This window comes from Lactuca virosa, chromosome 9 (assembly GCF_052849685.1).
Source record: "Lactuca virosa cultivar CGN04683 chromosome 9, Lactuca_virosa_CGN04683_v6, whole genome shotgun sequence".
NCBI classification, from domain to species: Eukaryota; Viridiplantae; Streptophyta; class Magnoliopsida; order Asterales; family Asteraceae; genus Lactuca; species Lactuca virosa.
Window position 1 is genome coordinate 183,754,517 of NC_136434.1, and position 16,888 is coordinate 183,771,404.

Here is a 16,888-nt window from a genome sequence, read left to right on the forward strand (position 1 = left end):
AGAGAGAGAGAGAGAAGGTTGGAGGATGTTTGATTTCTTAAAAATTTCATATCTTCTCCGTACGAGCTTTGTTTTTTATGCGTTTTATATCTACGCGTAGCAGTCGACGTGATCTACAACTTTCTTGTAGACCCCGTCAGCTAATTTTGACTTTATTTTTAAAACTATATTTTTAACATGCTTAGATCGTTAAAGCCCGTATAAAAATCATAACTCTCTCATATGAATTCCGTTTTCAATTGTCTTTATATCAACGGAATCATATGGACGAGTTCTTCAACTCTCGTTTAAATTGTTTTTCCTAACAATTGACGGATCTCTATTTCGGTTTGTGTCTCATACACTGCTACGCTGAATCTTCTAAAAATCATAACTTCCTCTTATGAAGTCAGATTGAGAGAGAGAGAGAGAGAAGGTTGGAGGATGTTGTGGGTAAAGAATCGGATGAGAGGATGGGGTTTTAAGATACTATGTATCAGACCAGTGGGTGTGTTACCTCTTTTTAACTTTTGGTCTACAACATCAATATCATATCATTTTTCTCTCACCGTACAAAACTGATAGAAAATGTTCTTACCCACATCGTCAATCCTTTCATTTTTTAAATTATGTATGTGTGTGTGTGTGTGTATATATATATATATATATATATATATATATATATATATATATATATATATATATATATATAGAAGTAGATTCATGCGAAAACATAAATACCTTGCGAAAACGCGAAAACATATTTTATCTTATAAAAATCAAACACATGTACTATAAAAAAATAAATTTATTAGCAATAAATTAAAGATAGTAATTTTACATTGGATGGTGTTGTGGTAATATAGATTTAAAGACGGTTTTAATAATTATTTTTTTTTTCACGTGCTTAATCATTTTTAAATTCATGTTTTCATAATAAAAATGTTAAAAATCATACTTTGCTAATATGAAACAATTTCTCATCTATCATCGATTATCATCGTGTATTTCAAAGTTTGGATGAATTATTTTCCAAAATATAATGTTGAGGTGACACAATATCATAGGTTTTTCTTGTTTTCGCGTTTTCGCAAATTATTTGCATTTTCGCATGAACCCTCCCCTATATATATATATATATATATATATATATATATATATATATATATATATATATATATATATATATATATATATATATATATATATATATATACACACACACACACGATATGGTCGGTATAGTCTTTTGGTGCGTGCACGGGGTTTATTGCAATACCCCTCAACTAGAAGGTTTGGTGTTCCCCTCATATCATAGTGTCATATCACATCCAGCACATTACCACACCGTCATGTCACCTCTAGCACATGGTGCCACACAGGGCCGGCCCTGAGGATTCAAATGTCCGGGACGAGCCGAAAAAAAGGCCCTTAGGCCTTAACGTGTAACGAATTAAACTATATAAACTAAAGTTTTTTTAAAACGAAGATAACAAGTCACCCATGTATGTTATATGTATCTTAAAAGGCTTGTTGAAGTTGCAACAATGTTTTCTATTTTGATCAATGTTTGTTAGTTTTTGTGACCAAATTGAAAGGTTTCCTAGATGTAATCTATCACTTTTCAGCCTTTCAGTGTTTTTTGTTGTGTAAGTTCAACAATTTGGAGCATATGAAACTGAAATTTGGGATGTTAAAATTTAAGATCTTCCATTATTTTGGAGTGCACACTAAGTTATTTTGGTCTCTCTTAGAACCTAGAACCTATAACCTAGAACAAACATATTTACATGAATCAACTACATTTCTTCTCAGTTTTGTGCCTAAACTTGAAATGCTCTTTTTGGATTATCCCATTGTTAATTTTGTGAAACTTTGACTTTTCGAAAACGTATATGCTATAAGACATCAAAGCTTTGTCAATCAACATGGAATAAAATGTGGGTTGGTTAAGTTGTGATCTACCCTGATTATCATTCTGTTGAAATCCTTTTTCTAACCCTAAACCATGACTTTGTGTGATCAGTGGAAGGAACAAAAAGAAAACTAGAATTCAACAAATCAACAATCAACAATTTGATCTGATAACATAGATATATCATACATGAATGATCGATTAGATGATTTCAAATAATCAACAATCAACAATTCAACATTATTAGATTGAGTGCTCAATTCAACTCAAGTATTCAAATAGAAACTAATAATCAACATCTAATTGAGTGATTTTTGTATCTTATAATGATAATCGACATTCAATTATAAACTGATAAGTGATAATCGACATTCAATATTTCAATTACAAACTGATAATTTAACTTAGCAATCGACATTCAGATTTCGGCATTCAATTAGAAACTGAGCTAACGCATGAGTTGAAGATTTGGATAACATCAATTAATCGATTACATACCTGATTAGCCAACAGAATAATAGGACTGTAGGAGTGCATAAATTGATCCTTCACAGAATCACAGTAACCCTGGGCCCTCTCTAGTCGATGTTGTCACTGAAGCGTGAATGATCGATGATCGATTTGTTCTGCTGCAATCGATCGATGTTGCCTTCTCGTTTGTGGACTAAATGACAAACTGGACTATCTTTGTTTTGAAACCCTGAAAATAATGGGCATGTGCACAAGCCCTTCTTGCCCCTCCTTGTCACCGGCCATGGTGCCACATAGCCACATACGGGTTGATCTTGGTCCTTGATGTTATATGTTTTATTATTTTTGGTCCAGTGACAAAAAAAAAACTTTTTGTGTTGTAATTAGCAGAAAATTTGAACGTTGTTGAGCAAAAAGTCTGACCATGATGCATTTTGGAATTATGAGGACAACACGTATCATATATTCAGAACTTGGACTAAAACTCCAAAGAGTGCAAACCACAAGGATTAAAATAGTAATTTACTCTTGATAATATCACATACGTAAGATAAAATTACCGGCAACACACTTGTATTTTTTCTACACATAGCAACGTATTTATAACTTTCTTACCTATAACAACAACAACGTACTTACATTTATTTACCACTAATAATAATATTAAACATAAAACTTTTAGTATGCTTACAGGTCTGATATTAGATATTGCTACTTGTATAAAATATTCAAGCGGTTGATATTGTTGGTAGATAGATTGACAAATATAAAAACAATATATTGATTTTGTTTTCTTGTATAACATCCTTCTTTCATTTGTTCCCACATTAGCAATATACAACGACAAATCTATCCAATTATATTACATATGAATGAATACAAAAATAACAATAGATTAAAAGACAACCAAATAAAATAATAGCAATTGATTAAAACACAATCAAATAAAATCAAATTCAAAACAGTAAAATATTAAATAAAAAGTCAAAGCTATTATTTAATTAAATCCCAAATTCATTCATATATTGTTCATTGGCGTAAATGTCTTAACAAAGTAAATTGTTATTCATGTAGGTCTCACAAAATATATTGTTGTTCAGTTACCACCTACATCATATAAATCCAAAATAGAAGGAAACAAAAGATCACAAGAAAATAATTGATTTAAAATGTTGTCTATATCATAAGAAATGTGTTATAACTTAATTGTCTTCCCCATCGTTTGAGTCAGTCATAGAATTGTCAGCCGATTCTCGTATTGGCACAAATAGTCTAAATGTAAAAGTAAAAAACAACAATCATAAGAAAATTACATAAGTTAAACCATATGTTATAACTTATATCATTATATTCTTCATGTTTTACCTCCTCAGACATAGATGCATCAATAGGATCATCTTTGATATTATTACAACCATCCTAATTGGAAAAAATAAAAATGTTAATAATAAACATAAGAAATAAACATAATTTAACAAAATATGCAACAATAAAAACTGAGTGAAAAAAAAACATTTACCTTTGATCTTGACTTGTCAAAAACGTCAACTTCACGATTATCACAGACAACCTAATATTAGTACAAACAAAATACATAAAGAAACATAAGATATAAAGAATATAATTTATAATTTATAATAGACATAGCAATAACAGTTATCGTTGATGTTGATTTAGGCGACATTGTTTCAACATGTGTTTTAAGGGTGAAAAAGGAATGTTAGTTCCTTTTTTTAATCTAAATATCATCGTAGTTTCTTGTTTAATATTTTTGTGACATGGCCAACTTAGTTTTTGACCTACACCGAATACAAACATGAAAAAATATTCACACCTACACTGTATACTGAATGTCAAGCTTTATACCTTTTGGTGTCGGGTATTTCAGTATACTAAAATCTCAATCTCTAATTTTGCGGCCAATGTTTATACCATCCGGGTATATGTCAGGTATTTCAGTATAATGTAATATCATCATTTTTCACCATGACATCATTTTCAAATAAGACGGATTAGGTTATTTATCATACTAAATAGCAAGTTACTTGTTTTTTATGAAGTAATGCAAAAAAAGGGAAAGTTAGTTTTTTCGCGCAAAATATCAACACATTTTTTTTATCTCGTACAAAAAGGGCAAGTTGTTTTTTTCACGGCAAACAACAATGTAATTTTCATTGTCTATTTATCGTGACCTGATGCAAAGAAAATGACAAATGTTTCATGCTAAATAATAATGTTTTCCCGCACAAAATAACAATGTATCTTCCTTTTTTATTTATTGTGCCCAGATGCAAAATTGGCAAGTTAGTTTCACTTTTCAATACTAAATAACAACATACTTTTCTTTTTCTATATTTTTGCGACCTAATGCATAATATGGAAACTTATTTTATCTTTTCGAGCTAAATAACAACCTAGTTTCTGTCTTTTTTTGTAACTAATGCAAAAAATAGGACAAGGTAGTTTCTTTTTTTCACGATAAAAAACAATGTATTTTCCTTTTTGTATTCTTTTTTTGACATGATCCGAAAAGGATTTTTTTCGTGCTAAATTGTAATGTATTTTCCTTTGTCAAGTTTTTCTTACCTAATGCAAGAATGCAAAAAATACGACTTAGTTTCTTTCTTTTTTTTTCTAGTTAAATAGCAATTCATTTTGTTTTTTCTATTTTTTTAAGACTTAGATACAAAAAGGGGAATTTAGTTTCTTTTTTCATGATAAATAGCAACGCATTTTACCCATCATAAGTAGGGATACAGAGAGAATGGACAATTTTACCCTTCTTACCATAAGCGATGATGAATAAGAAATGACTGCTTGTCTAAGAACTATTATAAACTCAAATTGCATCAAGTAAAAAGAAACAATTGATTAAAAGTGGAAGTTTATTTTGATTATTCAGTTCACAAATCATTAGTTTAAAAACATATATCTTCCAATTTGATATTTCTCATCTGCAGCAAAGCTTCATCACTTTGCACATATACTAACAAAGTTAATCAACAATTCAACATCCATTTCTCAATTAATCAGTTTTGTATATTCCATGGTGAATACTACATCAAAACATGTAAATTGGTTTCATTTCTAAACACCATTTAAAAGCTCAATTTTCCCTACTTTGATCCCTGTTTCACACATTCTTCAGCCCTTGTAAGAGCATCTGTCAACACATCAATTGTCCAATCCTTAACATCCTCCTGCAAAATAGCAACACACTTTATATTTTCACCTATAATGCGTTGATAACAATCTATTTGTATTCATTCTTCTACTGTTTATAGTAATATGATTAAGCAAACAGTTGAAGAACTTATGAAAAACAATATGAAATGAATGTTAGTGATAAAGTTTGAAGATTTACCATGTGTAGAGGCTCCCCTGTTCTTATTCGTGCATTAGGACGAGCAAGTTTAGATTCAAATGGAGTTCTTGGTCGAACTTCTCTAAATTCTTCCCATTCTTCTCGAGAAAGCATCCTAACAGTGCCTTGACCTGGTGGAGCATTCTGTATCTTCTTCTCTATCCTTTCTTGCGATGTTGAATCATCATACTATCAATCATTATAGAAACAAATCAATTTCTGATTTTATGATCTGTGCTTTAGCAATTAGCAATTAGCAATTAGCAATCAGAACCTATGATTTTTCAGATTCGAAATCGAACCCATCAGAAATCATCCATAGAAAGAAACTATTGGAGGTTTAGGTTCCATACAAATGAAGAACACAATTGTATTTCTATCTATTATGACAAAATTCATAAACGCAAACAGTGTACCATCATGAGAAGCTTGGCGAAAAGTGCGATTCCTACGACGGTGGCGAAAGCTGGCATACTGGCGGTGTCGAGCCATGCCGTCGATTCGGGAGTCTGCACAAACAACCGGTTCCGCTTAGGGTTCCGACGACGACGATCCTTCTCTAATTCAGCAATGGTTTTCTTGAAGGAATCGCTAGGGCTATGTCTGGATAACGTATGTAGCTGTCTACAAAGTTGGAAGATGGATCGCTTGGATCCTTCCATGGCATCCGGAATAGGGTTTTTCAATTCACACGCAAGAAAAGGAAATTGTAACAATCTGACACTTCTTAAGAATTTTGATGATTTTATTTTGGGCAAATTTCATAGAGATTATTTAATTTTATTTTTATATATTTTTCTTAACCATCGAATCAAAGAGTTTTTTTTTTAAACCAGTGTGAGAGTGTGAGTTTTTCCCGTAATCAATTGCAAAAAACAATCGAGAACAACATTTTTCCTTGCTAATGATGGTTTAAAAAAAACTAAACTTTTAATGGTTATATCATAAAAAATAATACAACTAATGGTTAAAATGAAAAAAAAAATCTAAATTATAATTGTTTTTATAGAATTCATACATGGTTTTTAAATAAAAAATAAAGTCTTAAAATTAAACCAGAAAAAAGAATATGATTAAATTGAAAAAAAAAAGTACAATGGTTTATATAAAATTTGGCAACAAGAAGCTTCAAAACCATGTTTTTTCTTTTTTTTTCCCTTCTCTTCAAGCCCTAAACTCTCATTTCTCTATTTGAAACAACACTATTGTGCTTCTCCATTATGTAACTTCAAGCCCTAGTTAGCTGCTTTTTTTTGTCAAAAAGGTACACCACAACCAATTATTCTTTTTTATAATATTGATTTGTAGAATCTTTGTATAAAATATGCTTAAATTAGTATAAATATATGTTTGAATGTGTTTAAATTAGTATATATTATTTCTAACGCCATGTCGCAGTAAAGGAATAGCGGCGATTTATGATAGAATTAGCGGTAGACTTAGGGGTCCTTTGATAGTTACTAACTGGGTAAGAGCTGACTGCAAAATAATTATATTACCCTCAAACAACATTTAAAAAAGTTAGTCTCTCAACGACACAGAACTTTTGACATAAAAACATGGACCACATGATGACTTGTTGACAATTTAAAGTCCATTTACTTAAATAGGCAACGTACTTATCTTCTTTGTCTTAAAAGCTCAAGGTGCTCATGCTTAAAACTTAAAGTTTGTTACCTATAATGTATTAAGTTGTTTTGTCACATTAAGTTTATAAAACTCATGTAAAAGGTAAGAGCATATATCTTTGTATCAAACGAACTGACCAGAACCAAATGTTAAACATATTTTACAATTTACATCACTAAACTGATCTAAAGTCCAAAACCATTAAGCAATGAATCAAGCTCTAATAGGAACCAATACTAAACACTAAACTCGACATAATTTGTAAAAAAATCATTATGTCAATCACAAAAGAGCTAATTAACAAACATCTAACATAAAAAATAATAATAATAATCCCAATACAGAAAAATTACACATCCACAAAATCATCAATTCATTGAACCTAAAATAACATCATGCACTCATGAATCTTGGTCCCTACCTACCATAAGGATGATACCGACCACCACCACCACCACCACCATAACCTCCCCTACTTCCGTACGGTCCTCCCACTCCACCATAACCTGAACCCGCACCGGATTCATAACCACCACCACCGCCGCCGCCGCCACCTGGACCACCGCCATAACCCCCATAACCTCCATACCCACCACCACCACCACCACCTCGGCCATACCCACCAAGCCCACTCCCGCCATATCCTCCACCGCCAAACGAACTAAACCGACTAGAGTACCCAAGCGGCGGCTCACCACCACCGCCACCCCTGTAACCACCGTAATCACCGCCATAGTCACCATAACGGCTGCTAAATTCGCTACCGCTAGGCCCATATCCACCGTAATCTCCAAATCTACTCGAAAGCCCTCCAAGCGACCGGTAAGGAGGACCATAACCACCACCGCCGCCGCCGCTGCCACCATAACCACCGTATGAATCACCGTACCCACCAAAACTATCGCCGCCATACCCACGTCCCCGCGGTTCACTACCATACGACATGGGTCCCGGATTTGAAGCCTTCTTTGGCTCCGCCTTCTTGATCTCAACCTAAAACAATAAAACTTTTTTTAACTTAATACAGAAATAACAACTTAATATAAAAAATAAAAAATAAACATCATTTATCCAAAATAATAATAATAATAATAATAATAAATAAATAAATAAATAACCTGTGTGCCATCCATATCAATCATATTTCCATCAACGAGAATTGTATCAACAACTTGTTCACTATCAAAAACAATAAATCCAAATCCACGAGAGCGTTTTGTTGCATGATCACGAATAATCTCATGTTCAACAACTTTCCCGTATTTTGAGAAGAATCCTTTGAATTCATCTGATTATATATAGAAAGAAATAGATAAATAAAATAAGTGGTGCGATTTATCAAGAAATGAAGTGAAGTAAAATTGTAAATATAAGAATTGCTAACCTTCGGTGACTGATGTTGGAATCCCACCAACGAAAATCTTTTTTGTTTTGAAATCCTTCGACTCACCAGACCCTTTTGGAATGGTTCTCTTGATTTCAACCTGCAAAACGTTTATTTGAATATAATCAGTGGAAAATTTCATAAAATATTTGAGCTAGAAACTAAAGCATCAAGAGCCTAATTCAAGAACTAAAATTTTGGCATTATTTTCATCGAACATGGAAGTTAAGTTAAAGCACTATATCCCTCTCCACATTCACAGTGTAGCCTCAACATCATGTATTCAATCTATTGATCCCACAATGCCATTGCAAATTGAGATGTGATTAACAAATTTAACCTAAAGAAAGTGAATTCACTCACTTGTTTCCCATTAATGACATGAGTCTCGGCAATAACAGTGTCAACGACAGAAGGATCCGCATATGTGATGAACCCAAAACCCCTTGGCCGACCAGTTTGTCGATCCTTCATGATAACCGAATCTGTAAGATCTCCATACTTTCCAAAGTACTTAACGAATTCATCTGTATACATGAAGATATATCAAATCAGATACGAATAATTGCATTTTCTGATAACAAGAAGATTGGGGGCTAACCTATAGTAGTATCTTTCGCTAAACCCCCGATAAAAATCTTCCTGTAACAATTCAAGGGGAAAAAATTTCAAGCTTTGTATCATTGTGTAAATGTAAAAGATAAAACTAATTGCGCAGTTCTATAGAAGTGGAGAATGACGAACCCTGGACTGGCGCCGTCGCCAAAGTCAGGGCGCTTGGAACCCATTGGAAATGGTTTCTTGAATCGAAGATTGTGTGGTTAAATTCCGTGACAATATGAAGGTTGAAAGTGGTTTTCTTCGCGTTGTTGTTGGGGGTTTTTACGATTGGGAAGAAGAAAGAGCTAGGGTTAGGGCTTTACCAATAAGATACGGATTTGAGGATGCATTAACAAATTTATATCGTATATTAGAGGCAAAATAAAATATAGAAAATGAAAACCTATATTATATATTGTGGATTGTGGAGGTGTATTCAAATAAATTCTTTTTTTTTTTGTTTAGAAAAAATATATATATTATTTTTTCTCATATCATTTTTATCTAAATTTACGATAATCTTATAAGTCTATTTTATTTAAATGATATAACAATTATGGTTGATGACAGATGATTAATCTCATCTTTTTGTATTTAGAGTTAAAATTTGTTAGAAATGTAATGTGGCTAATGACACGACCAATGATCGAGTTTAACTTTTTGATACATTATAAGATATCAAATAGATGACATGAATAACTTTTATCTTTTGTTTTAAATGGTCATTGGTTTTATTTTATTTTTTGCATTTTAAATCCTTAAAGTAACAGATAACATGAGAAAAAGAATAATATACGTTTTTTTTTAGTTTCACCGGTTAACTACACCAAATGTTAGAACGAGAATGTGTCTACTTGGTAATTTTGTCCACCTAGACTACACATGGGTTATTTACTAATTTAAAATCTTTTAAATTGATAAAATATTAAAAATATTAAACAACACATATATTGTATCTTCTTCACGTCTCATCTTCCTCACCTCTCGAAAATTCTTCCAAACCATGAGCCTTCAATTTACCATCAAGCTTCTCTGTGTTCTTAATCCTTAATACTATTGAATATATCTAAATATCTCTTTTCCGTCTTTGATTTGGGTTCGTTAGTGCCCATAGTATAGTTTTCTATGTGCCTGTAGAGTTGAATATGTAGTATCTATGTGCGTGATTGTTGATATGCTTATAAGTTATTGTGAATTAGTTAGGGGATGATGGTGGAACAATAAAGAGGTTGGGAGCCTATAGGCCCATGTGTTAACGAAATGACGTGTAGGTCGTAAGTACACATAGACCCTGTCACAACTAGCATTTTTCGCTAGGAAATTTTGTCTTCATGTAAATCAACTCTTGTATAACTTATAATCTAAGTTGATGTCATGTACTATGTTCATTCAAAATCAACCATTTGAATCAAAACTCATGAGTGAAGTTTAGAACCTAATTCAATACATCTCATATACTCAACTGTGGGTTTGAAACCGTAATATCCCGGTTCAAACATTTTAAATGGGCCAGAAATCATTTATTGGACCTAATGGCCCAATAAACTCACAACTTGGTTACTTTGGGCTTTCACGGCTTTTGGGCCAAAATTGTAAATTTTTGGGCTTTTGTGGGCTTAAGTGTCATTTTAAACAAAGTTGAGCCAAAAATGTAAATTTTCGATAAAAATGGCTGAAAATGTAAATTTATTAAATCTTGGGCCAAAAAGATAAATTTGTTCATAATTGGGCCGAGAATGTGAATTTTCATAAAATTGAAGCCAAAAATGATATTTTTGACAAAGGTGGGTTAAAAATGTTATTTTTACTTAAAACTAGCCTTAAAGGTAAACTTTTGGTCTTAAAGGACCTAAAGTGTCATTTTTACCAAAAATGTGCCTTAATTGTAAATTTTTGGTTTTAAGGACCAAAAATGTATTTTTACAAAAAGTGGGTCTTTTATGTCATTTTGGTAAACAATTGAACTTAACAACCAACGTAACAACAAACGGATCAATTACGTCATTTACATGCTTATTGGGCCTGAAATATAATTTACATGTTTAGTGGGCCTTAGTTGTCCTTTTACATGTTTATTGGGCCTGGAATATAATTTACATGTTTAGTGGGTCTTAGTTGTCCTTTACATGTTTATTGGGCCTGGAATATAATTTACATGTTTAGTGGGCCTTTGTTGTCCTTTTACATGTTTATTGGGCCTGGAATATACTTTACATGCTTATTGGCCCTGGAATATAATTTACATGTTTAGTGGCCCTTAGTTGTCCTTTTACATGTTTATTGGGCCTGGAATATTCCTTACATGCTTATTGGGCCTGGAATATAATTTACATGTTTAGTGGGCCTTAGTTGTCCTTTTACATGTTTATTAGGCCTGGAATATACCTTACATGTTTATTGGGCCTTCGTGGTCCATCCACATGCTTGTTGACTTCACACATTCACACACGTACTTGTTGGGCTTTGAAAACTAAATACTTACACGGAAACAATATACACTGCACAATTTCATATTCGCGTAAATTTGGTTAAGGATCTTGTGAGACAATTCGTTTGGCACCTATCGAGTGTATAACCGTAGCATGTAGTTATAACCAGAGTCTCCTAGAGGGAGGGTGGGAGTTTGTGTATAGATCTATACGGGGGTGACCCCCACACCTGAGTTGTTCGCTACAGTTAGACTAGGCCAGTCTAGGGTGACAAACCTTACCATAAACACGTCGGCATCTGAAAAACGTCATGACAGGCGGAATCGTCATTATCAAGTATGGTTATAACAACTCACTGAGAGGAATTAACACCATTATAAAATTTACGGAATACAACATCTGTTGACAACACGGGAACATACACGCATTAGTACTCAGTTTTAGGGTGTTGAAATCACAATGTTTTTTTATTAAACAGACAACATCGGGTTGTCTGGAATCATTCACTTCATACACTCACAAACATCAACACGCATGCATTAACGCAAGACCTGACACCAACATTTCAAACTGTTTTTCAGAAAATATCGGATTTTCTGGTGCTTACAAAGTAATACAAAACATTTTACTCAAACATGCTTATGAACTCACCAACATTATATATGTTGACCTTTTTAAATTAACTTGTATTCTCAGGAAATTGTTGAGCAGGTTGGTCAGCAAGAATACCTGGATATTTTGTTGTGCTTTGTTATCACCATATGCTGGGATATGTTGGCATGTAATATTAAAATACAATACTTGATGTAAACAATGACAGTTGTAATATTACATGTGTGATGATGATGATGTTTTGTTCCAATTATATACACTGTGATGATACTACAAAAATGAAGTCACCCAGGCCCTCGGACGTTTCCGTCGTCTGGTTCAGGGGTGTGACAGACCCGTTTTACAAAATGACATGAAGGTCGTACGTATACGTAGACTCGTGCTGAAGAAGCAATGACTTGTAGACCGTAAGTCTAAAATACAACCATTATCTGTATGCATGTATGTGAATTGTGGTATACAGTATATTGGGGGAACTCACTACGCCTAGCGTTTACCCAGTTGATATTAAATGTTTTCAGGTACTCCATCACATAATAAGAAGGGCGAAGCTCGAATTTACACACGTATTGGCGACTATTTTCGCATATACTCTTAAATAAGATAAATGACTTTTGAATGTAAAACATTGGTATATGTCACAAATGAATGAAATGTTGTTTTATAAAAATGAAAATTTTGCCTTCAAAATCGGGATGTTACAAGTTAGTATCAGAGTCCTGGTTTGAGAGAATCGGATGATCACTCATGTGATTCCAGACTCAAACCGCGGATCTGAATATCTTAACAAATCTTTTTAAGAATAAGAACTATATTCAAAAGAAAAGAATGTGATGCGTACAGTCAGCCAAAGCTCAGAAAGCAAAGTGATTCCCAAAATATTCATATTTGTTATGTTTACTGATATATGAAATGTAAGAAATACATGCTAGTATGTAGGCTAGGGATCTTTTCGGGAATTGCCGGTTAAAATTGCCTGATAAATTAGATGTCTTATAGCCTAGGGATTTACTTGTTATTTGCTACTTAGAACCTATACTCATATTAGTTAGTTATTTGACAAATACGTTAGGTTGCATGCTCCCATAAATAGTTTTAGATTGCCTGATTTGGTGCTATTGTGCAGCTCTCGTTTGAGTCGAACCATTGTAGTGTTGGATCATTCAGTAGTCAACAGACTGTTTGATTTTAGAGGCATGCAATCATATTCATCAAATAATTAGTTAGTATTTGTAGAAGTTCTTCCTCGGTAAGTAGTAGGGTATAGTAAAAGTAATCCTAGAAAGAGAGTCTATGGGATTTAATATATGCTCGATAGGACATATATTTATATAGCAGGATGTCGGTAGAAATGTAAGATCCTAGCAAAGTTTATGAAATAGAGTAGTTAGACCCTTAAACACTGTGTGTGTGATAAGGCCTGTCTATAAGAGAGTGTAGAGACTTAGAAACATTGGGATAATTCTTGGAATGAGTATAAACAGGTATGGAAAGTAGTATAAGGGCCCATACTACCGGAAATACAGGGTTCATACTTGAATCAAGAAGAGTCACCAGGTTACTAAGAAGCTAGAAAGGATCGATCGTTACCCCAAAATAGTTTATAGATTCGTATTAATCTATCCCCATATGTATCTCTAGAATGGTAATGATCACAAGAGGAAGCGGTTCAGGTTTTGGATAAGAAGGATCAGGACCAAGTGAGACTGACATTCGTGATTGGATAGACGCAACAGTATCAGCCGCCGTAAGAGAAATAATTCCAGAGATGTTCAGATCTATCAAGTCCGAACTAATTTCCATGTTTGACGAACGGTATGCCGTAGTAGCTAACACCGTCGCCGCAATAACCAGTGCTTATGTTGTTGTCGCAGCCTCACCTAGGGAGAAGGAGATACCATATAGGGAGTTCAATAACACCAAACCCCCGGAGTTTGAAGGTGTCAGGGATCTAGTTGTTGCAATGAGGTGGATCTCCGACGTAGAAGGATGCTTCTATACTTGTGCTTGCCCATCTGAAACATCCCAAAATATAGTCCAAAAATTTCGTTTTCAAATCATTATTAAAATCATAAACCATCCAAAATCATAAGTAAAATCATAAATCATGTATCATAAAACATCATAGTATCTGTCTCAAATCAAAATCTCATATCAAAGCATCAGAGTGAACTCCCAGGCTGTGATTGGTGTGTGCCATGCGATCAACCCGAGCCCTTCCCTTTGCTAGTGGAAGTACCTGAAACCAAAACTGAAAACGGTAAGCACAAAGCTTAGTGAGCTCCCCCAAACTACCTCATACCATACAATAACACATATAACATATACTGGGCCTTCCCCACTGCATCAGGCCCCGCCCGGCATCGGACCGAAGTCCGGCATAAGTTGGACCCCGCCCCGCATCGGACTGAAGTCCGGAATAACTTGGGCCCCGCCCGGCATCGGACCGAAGTCCGGAATAATCTGCATGTAACATGAACATATAACATAATCACACATATACTGCATCGGGCTTGCCCGACATCGGACCGAAGTCCGGAACATATAACACATATCATAAACATGCATGAATCACGAAGACATCAAGCATACATACTACTTCTCGGTACTACCCCGGCATCAGACTGAAGTCTGTAACTACTGCCATCTAAACGGGCCGGCATTGTGGCCGTAGACCCGTTCCTACTGGAAGGAAACTCACCTCGTATGGCTGACTGCTGAAAAACTGGGCGATGGATCCCTATCTGCTGCTCCGGTGACTCTCCGACTACAATTCCATAACAACACTTAATAAAAAACTGATAATCCCTCTTAGGGTAAAATGACCATTTTACCCTCCTGGTCAAAGTCGACGCCAAGGTCAAAGTCAACTCTCAGTCAACCCAACTCGCTGAGTCCCTCTACCGACTCGTCGAGTTCAAACGGTCATAACATCGGGACATCTTGATTCTACTCGTCGAGTCTCACCTTGGGCTCGTCGAGTTCTTTTGTTTCCGAGTCTCACTCATGTCCAACTCGTTGAGTCATCTCCTTAACTCAGTGGTTTCACTCATAATCAAAGAATGGTTTGGGGACATCGATCCGACTCGTCGAGTCCCAAGAACAACTCGGCGAGTCCATTGCATGCTCAGACTATACAGTTGTTCCTAGGTGATTCCACTGCCTCTAATTCATAGATCTGGACTCCTTAAGCTAGAATAACATGTAAAGTTGCTAACTTTACGTGCATGCATGATGCTATGAAGCTAAATCACCCAAAACAAGCTAGAAACGAGAGTCTAGGGCATAGAATGGGATCTTGGCTGAATAAAGGTGGTAACTTTGAGCTTCTTGAGCTCAAGAGTGCCTAGATCTAAAGTCCTTATAGTCCCAAAAGCTCTCTACCCGAAATTAGCTTGGAAAGGACCCAAAAGTGGCAACAACAAGCTTTCAAGAAGATCTAAGTGAAAATAAGCCAAGGTATAAACTTTATACCTTCAAGAGCTCTGAAATGCAACAAAAACTCTAGATCTTATGCCTCTTCTTGAATCACCAATAGATCTCTTCCTTCTCCTAACTTCAAATCACACAAAAATGGCAAGAAAGGCTTTAAGACACTCAATGGTTGCTAGGGTTTCGAGAATGGACTGTGGAGGTGATGGAGGCTGGAGTGAAGACTCATAATGATGCTTAAATAGGGTGCAAACCCTAAGGATTAGGGTTTCCTCCTGATGGACCTACTCGTCGAGTCCATTTCTGACTCGTCGAGTAGTCCACTTAAACCCCGCGGTCCAGCTCGCACCTACTCGACGAGTTAGGGCTACCAACTCGTCGAGTAGCTCTTATAAAATGAACATTTAGAGAATTACTTTCGTACCACGAATGGGGCATTACAATTCTCCCCAACTTGTCTTAGACTTCGTCCTCGAAGTCTGCTGAATCTGGAAACAACTCCGGGTAGTGCTCCCTCTTCTCCTCCTCGGGCTCCCATGTCCACTCTGAACCCTTCCGGTGCAGCCACTGCACCTTCACTAACTCTACTCTCTTGTTCCTCAACTCTTTCACCTTGCGATCTAAAATCGCCACTGGTCTCTCGATATAGTTCAGGCTATCGTCAACCTGACTGTAACGCCTGTAGATCCGGGCTAGTCAATCTAGAAATAATAGCGGTCGAAAACGACTTTTCGACAAAAGATTATTTAGAATAAATAATCTTATCCAAGTTGTAGAATATGTCTCAAGGTTTCCGTACATATAAAGAACGCCGAAATCCGAGTTATAACGAAGAAGTTATGACCCGTCGAAGTTTCGCGACGGAACCGACACAATATCGGGAAGCGTAAATAGTGAATTTACGATAGAGCGACTTTTAGCCTTAGCGATCTAAACGAAAGTCGTAGAATACGTTAAACCGAGAGCGTCCATAAAAAGAACGCCCAAATCTGACTTCGTATGACGAAGTTAGGATTTTTCGTAGTTTCGGTGTAGCAGTGTACAGCCCGAAACTCGATTATAAGATCGAGCGG

General features: G+C 34.9%; 2 protein-coding genes across 2 annotated transcripts; both read right to left on the reverse strand.

The window, feature by feature from the left end:
* Positions 1-5,360: 5,360 nt before the first annotated feature.
* Positions 5,361-6,468, reverse strand: LOC145138018 (cytoplasmic dynein 2 light intermediate chain). The gene is made up of 3 exons (XM_079072160.1): positions 6,146-6,468; positions 5,730-5,918; positions 5,361-5,565 (listed from the first exon to the last, which is right to left on the reverse strand). Exons 1-3 carry the CDS (start codon positions 6,389-6,391, stop codon positions 5,482-5,484), a joined length of 519 nt encoding a protein of 172 aa, XP_078928286.1. The 5' UTR covers positions 6,392-6,468; the 3' UTR covers positions 5,361-5,481.
* Positions 6,469-7,652: 1,184 nt separating this feature from the next.
* LOC145140993 (heterogeneous nuclear ribonucleoprotein 1-like) lies at positions 7,653-9,698 on the reverse strand. The gene is made up of 6 exons (XM_079074362.1): positions 9,487-9,698; positions 9,344-9,384; positions 9,106-9,269; positions 8,743-8,842; positions 8,477-8,646; positions 7,653-8,351 (listed from the first exon to the last, which is right to left on the reverse strand). Exons 1-6 carry the CDS (start codon positions 9,528-9,530, stop codon positions 7,776-7,778), a joined length of 1,095 nt encoding a protein of 364 aa, XP_078930488.1. The 5' UTR covers positions 9,531-9,698; the 3' UTR covers positions 7,653-7,775.
* Positions 9,699-16,888: the final 7,190 nt, after the last annotated feature.

Excerpts from the sequence above, each read along its gene's own strand:
- LOC145138018 (XM_079072160.1), bottom strand. The coding sequence starts at position 6,391 with ATGGAAGGATCCAAGCGATCCATCTTCCAACTTTGTAGACAGCTACAT. Across the intron at positions 5,919-6,145 it reads TCGCCAAGCTTCTCATGATG|TATGATGATTCAACATCGCA; the intron begins GTACACTGTTTG and ends AATGATTGATAG. Across the intron at positions 5,566-5,729 it reads CAGGGGAGCCTCTACACATG|GAGGATGTTAAGGATTGGAC; the intron begins GTAAATCTTCAA and ends GCTATTTTGCAG.
- LOC145140993 (XM_079074362.1), bottom strand. The coding sequence starts at position 9,530 with ATGGGTTCCAAGCGCCCTGACTTTGGCGACGGCGCCAGTCCAGG. Across the intron at positions 8,843-9,105 it reads ATGTCATTAATGGGAAACAA|GTTGAAATCAAGAGAACCAT; the intron begins GTGAGTGAATTC and ends AACGTTTTGCAG. Across the intron at positions 8,647-8,742 it reads TCCAACATCAGTCACCGAAG|ATGAATTCAAAGGATTCTTC; the intron begins GTTAGCAATTCT and ends ATATATAATCAG.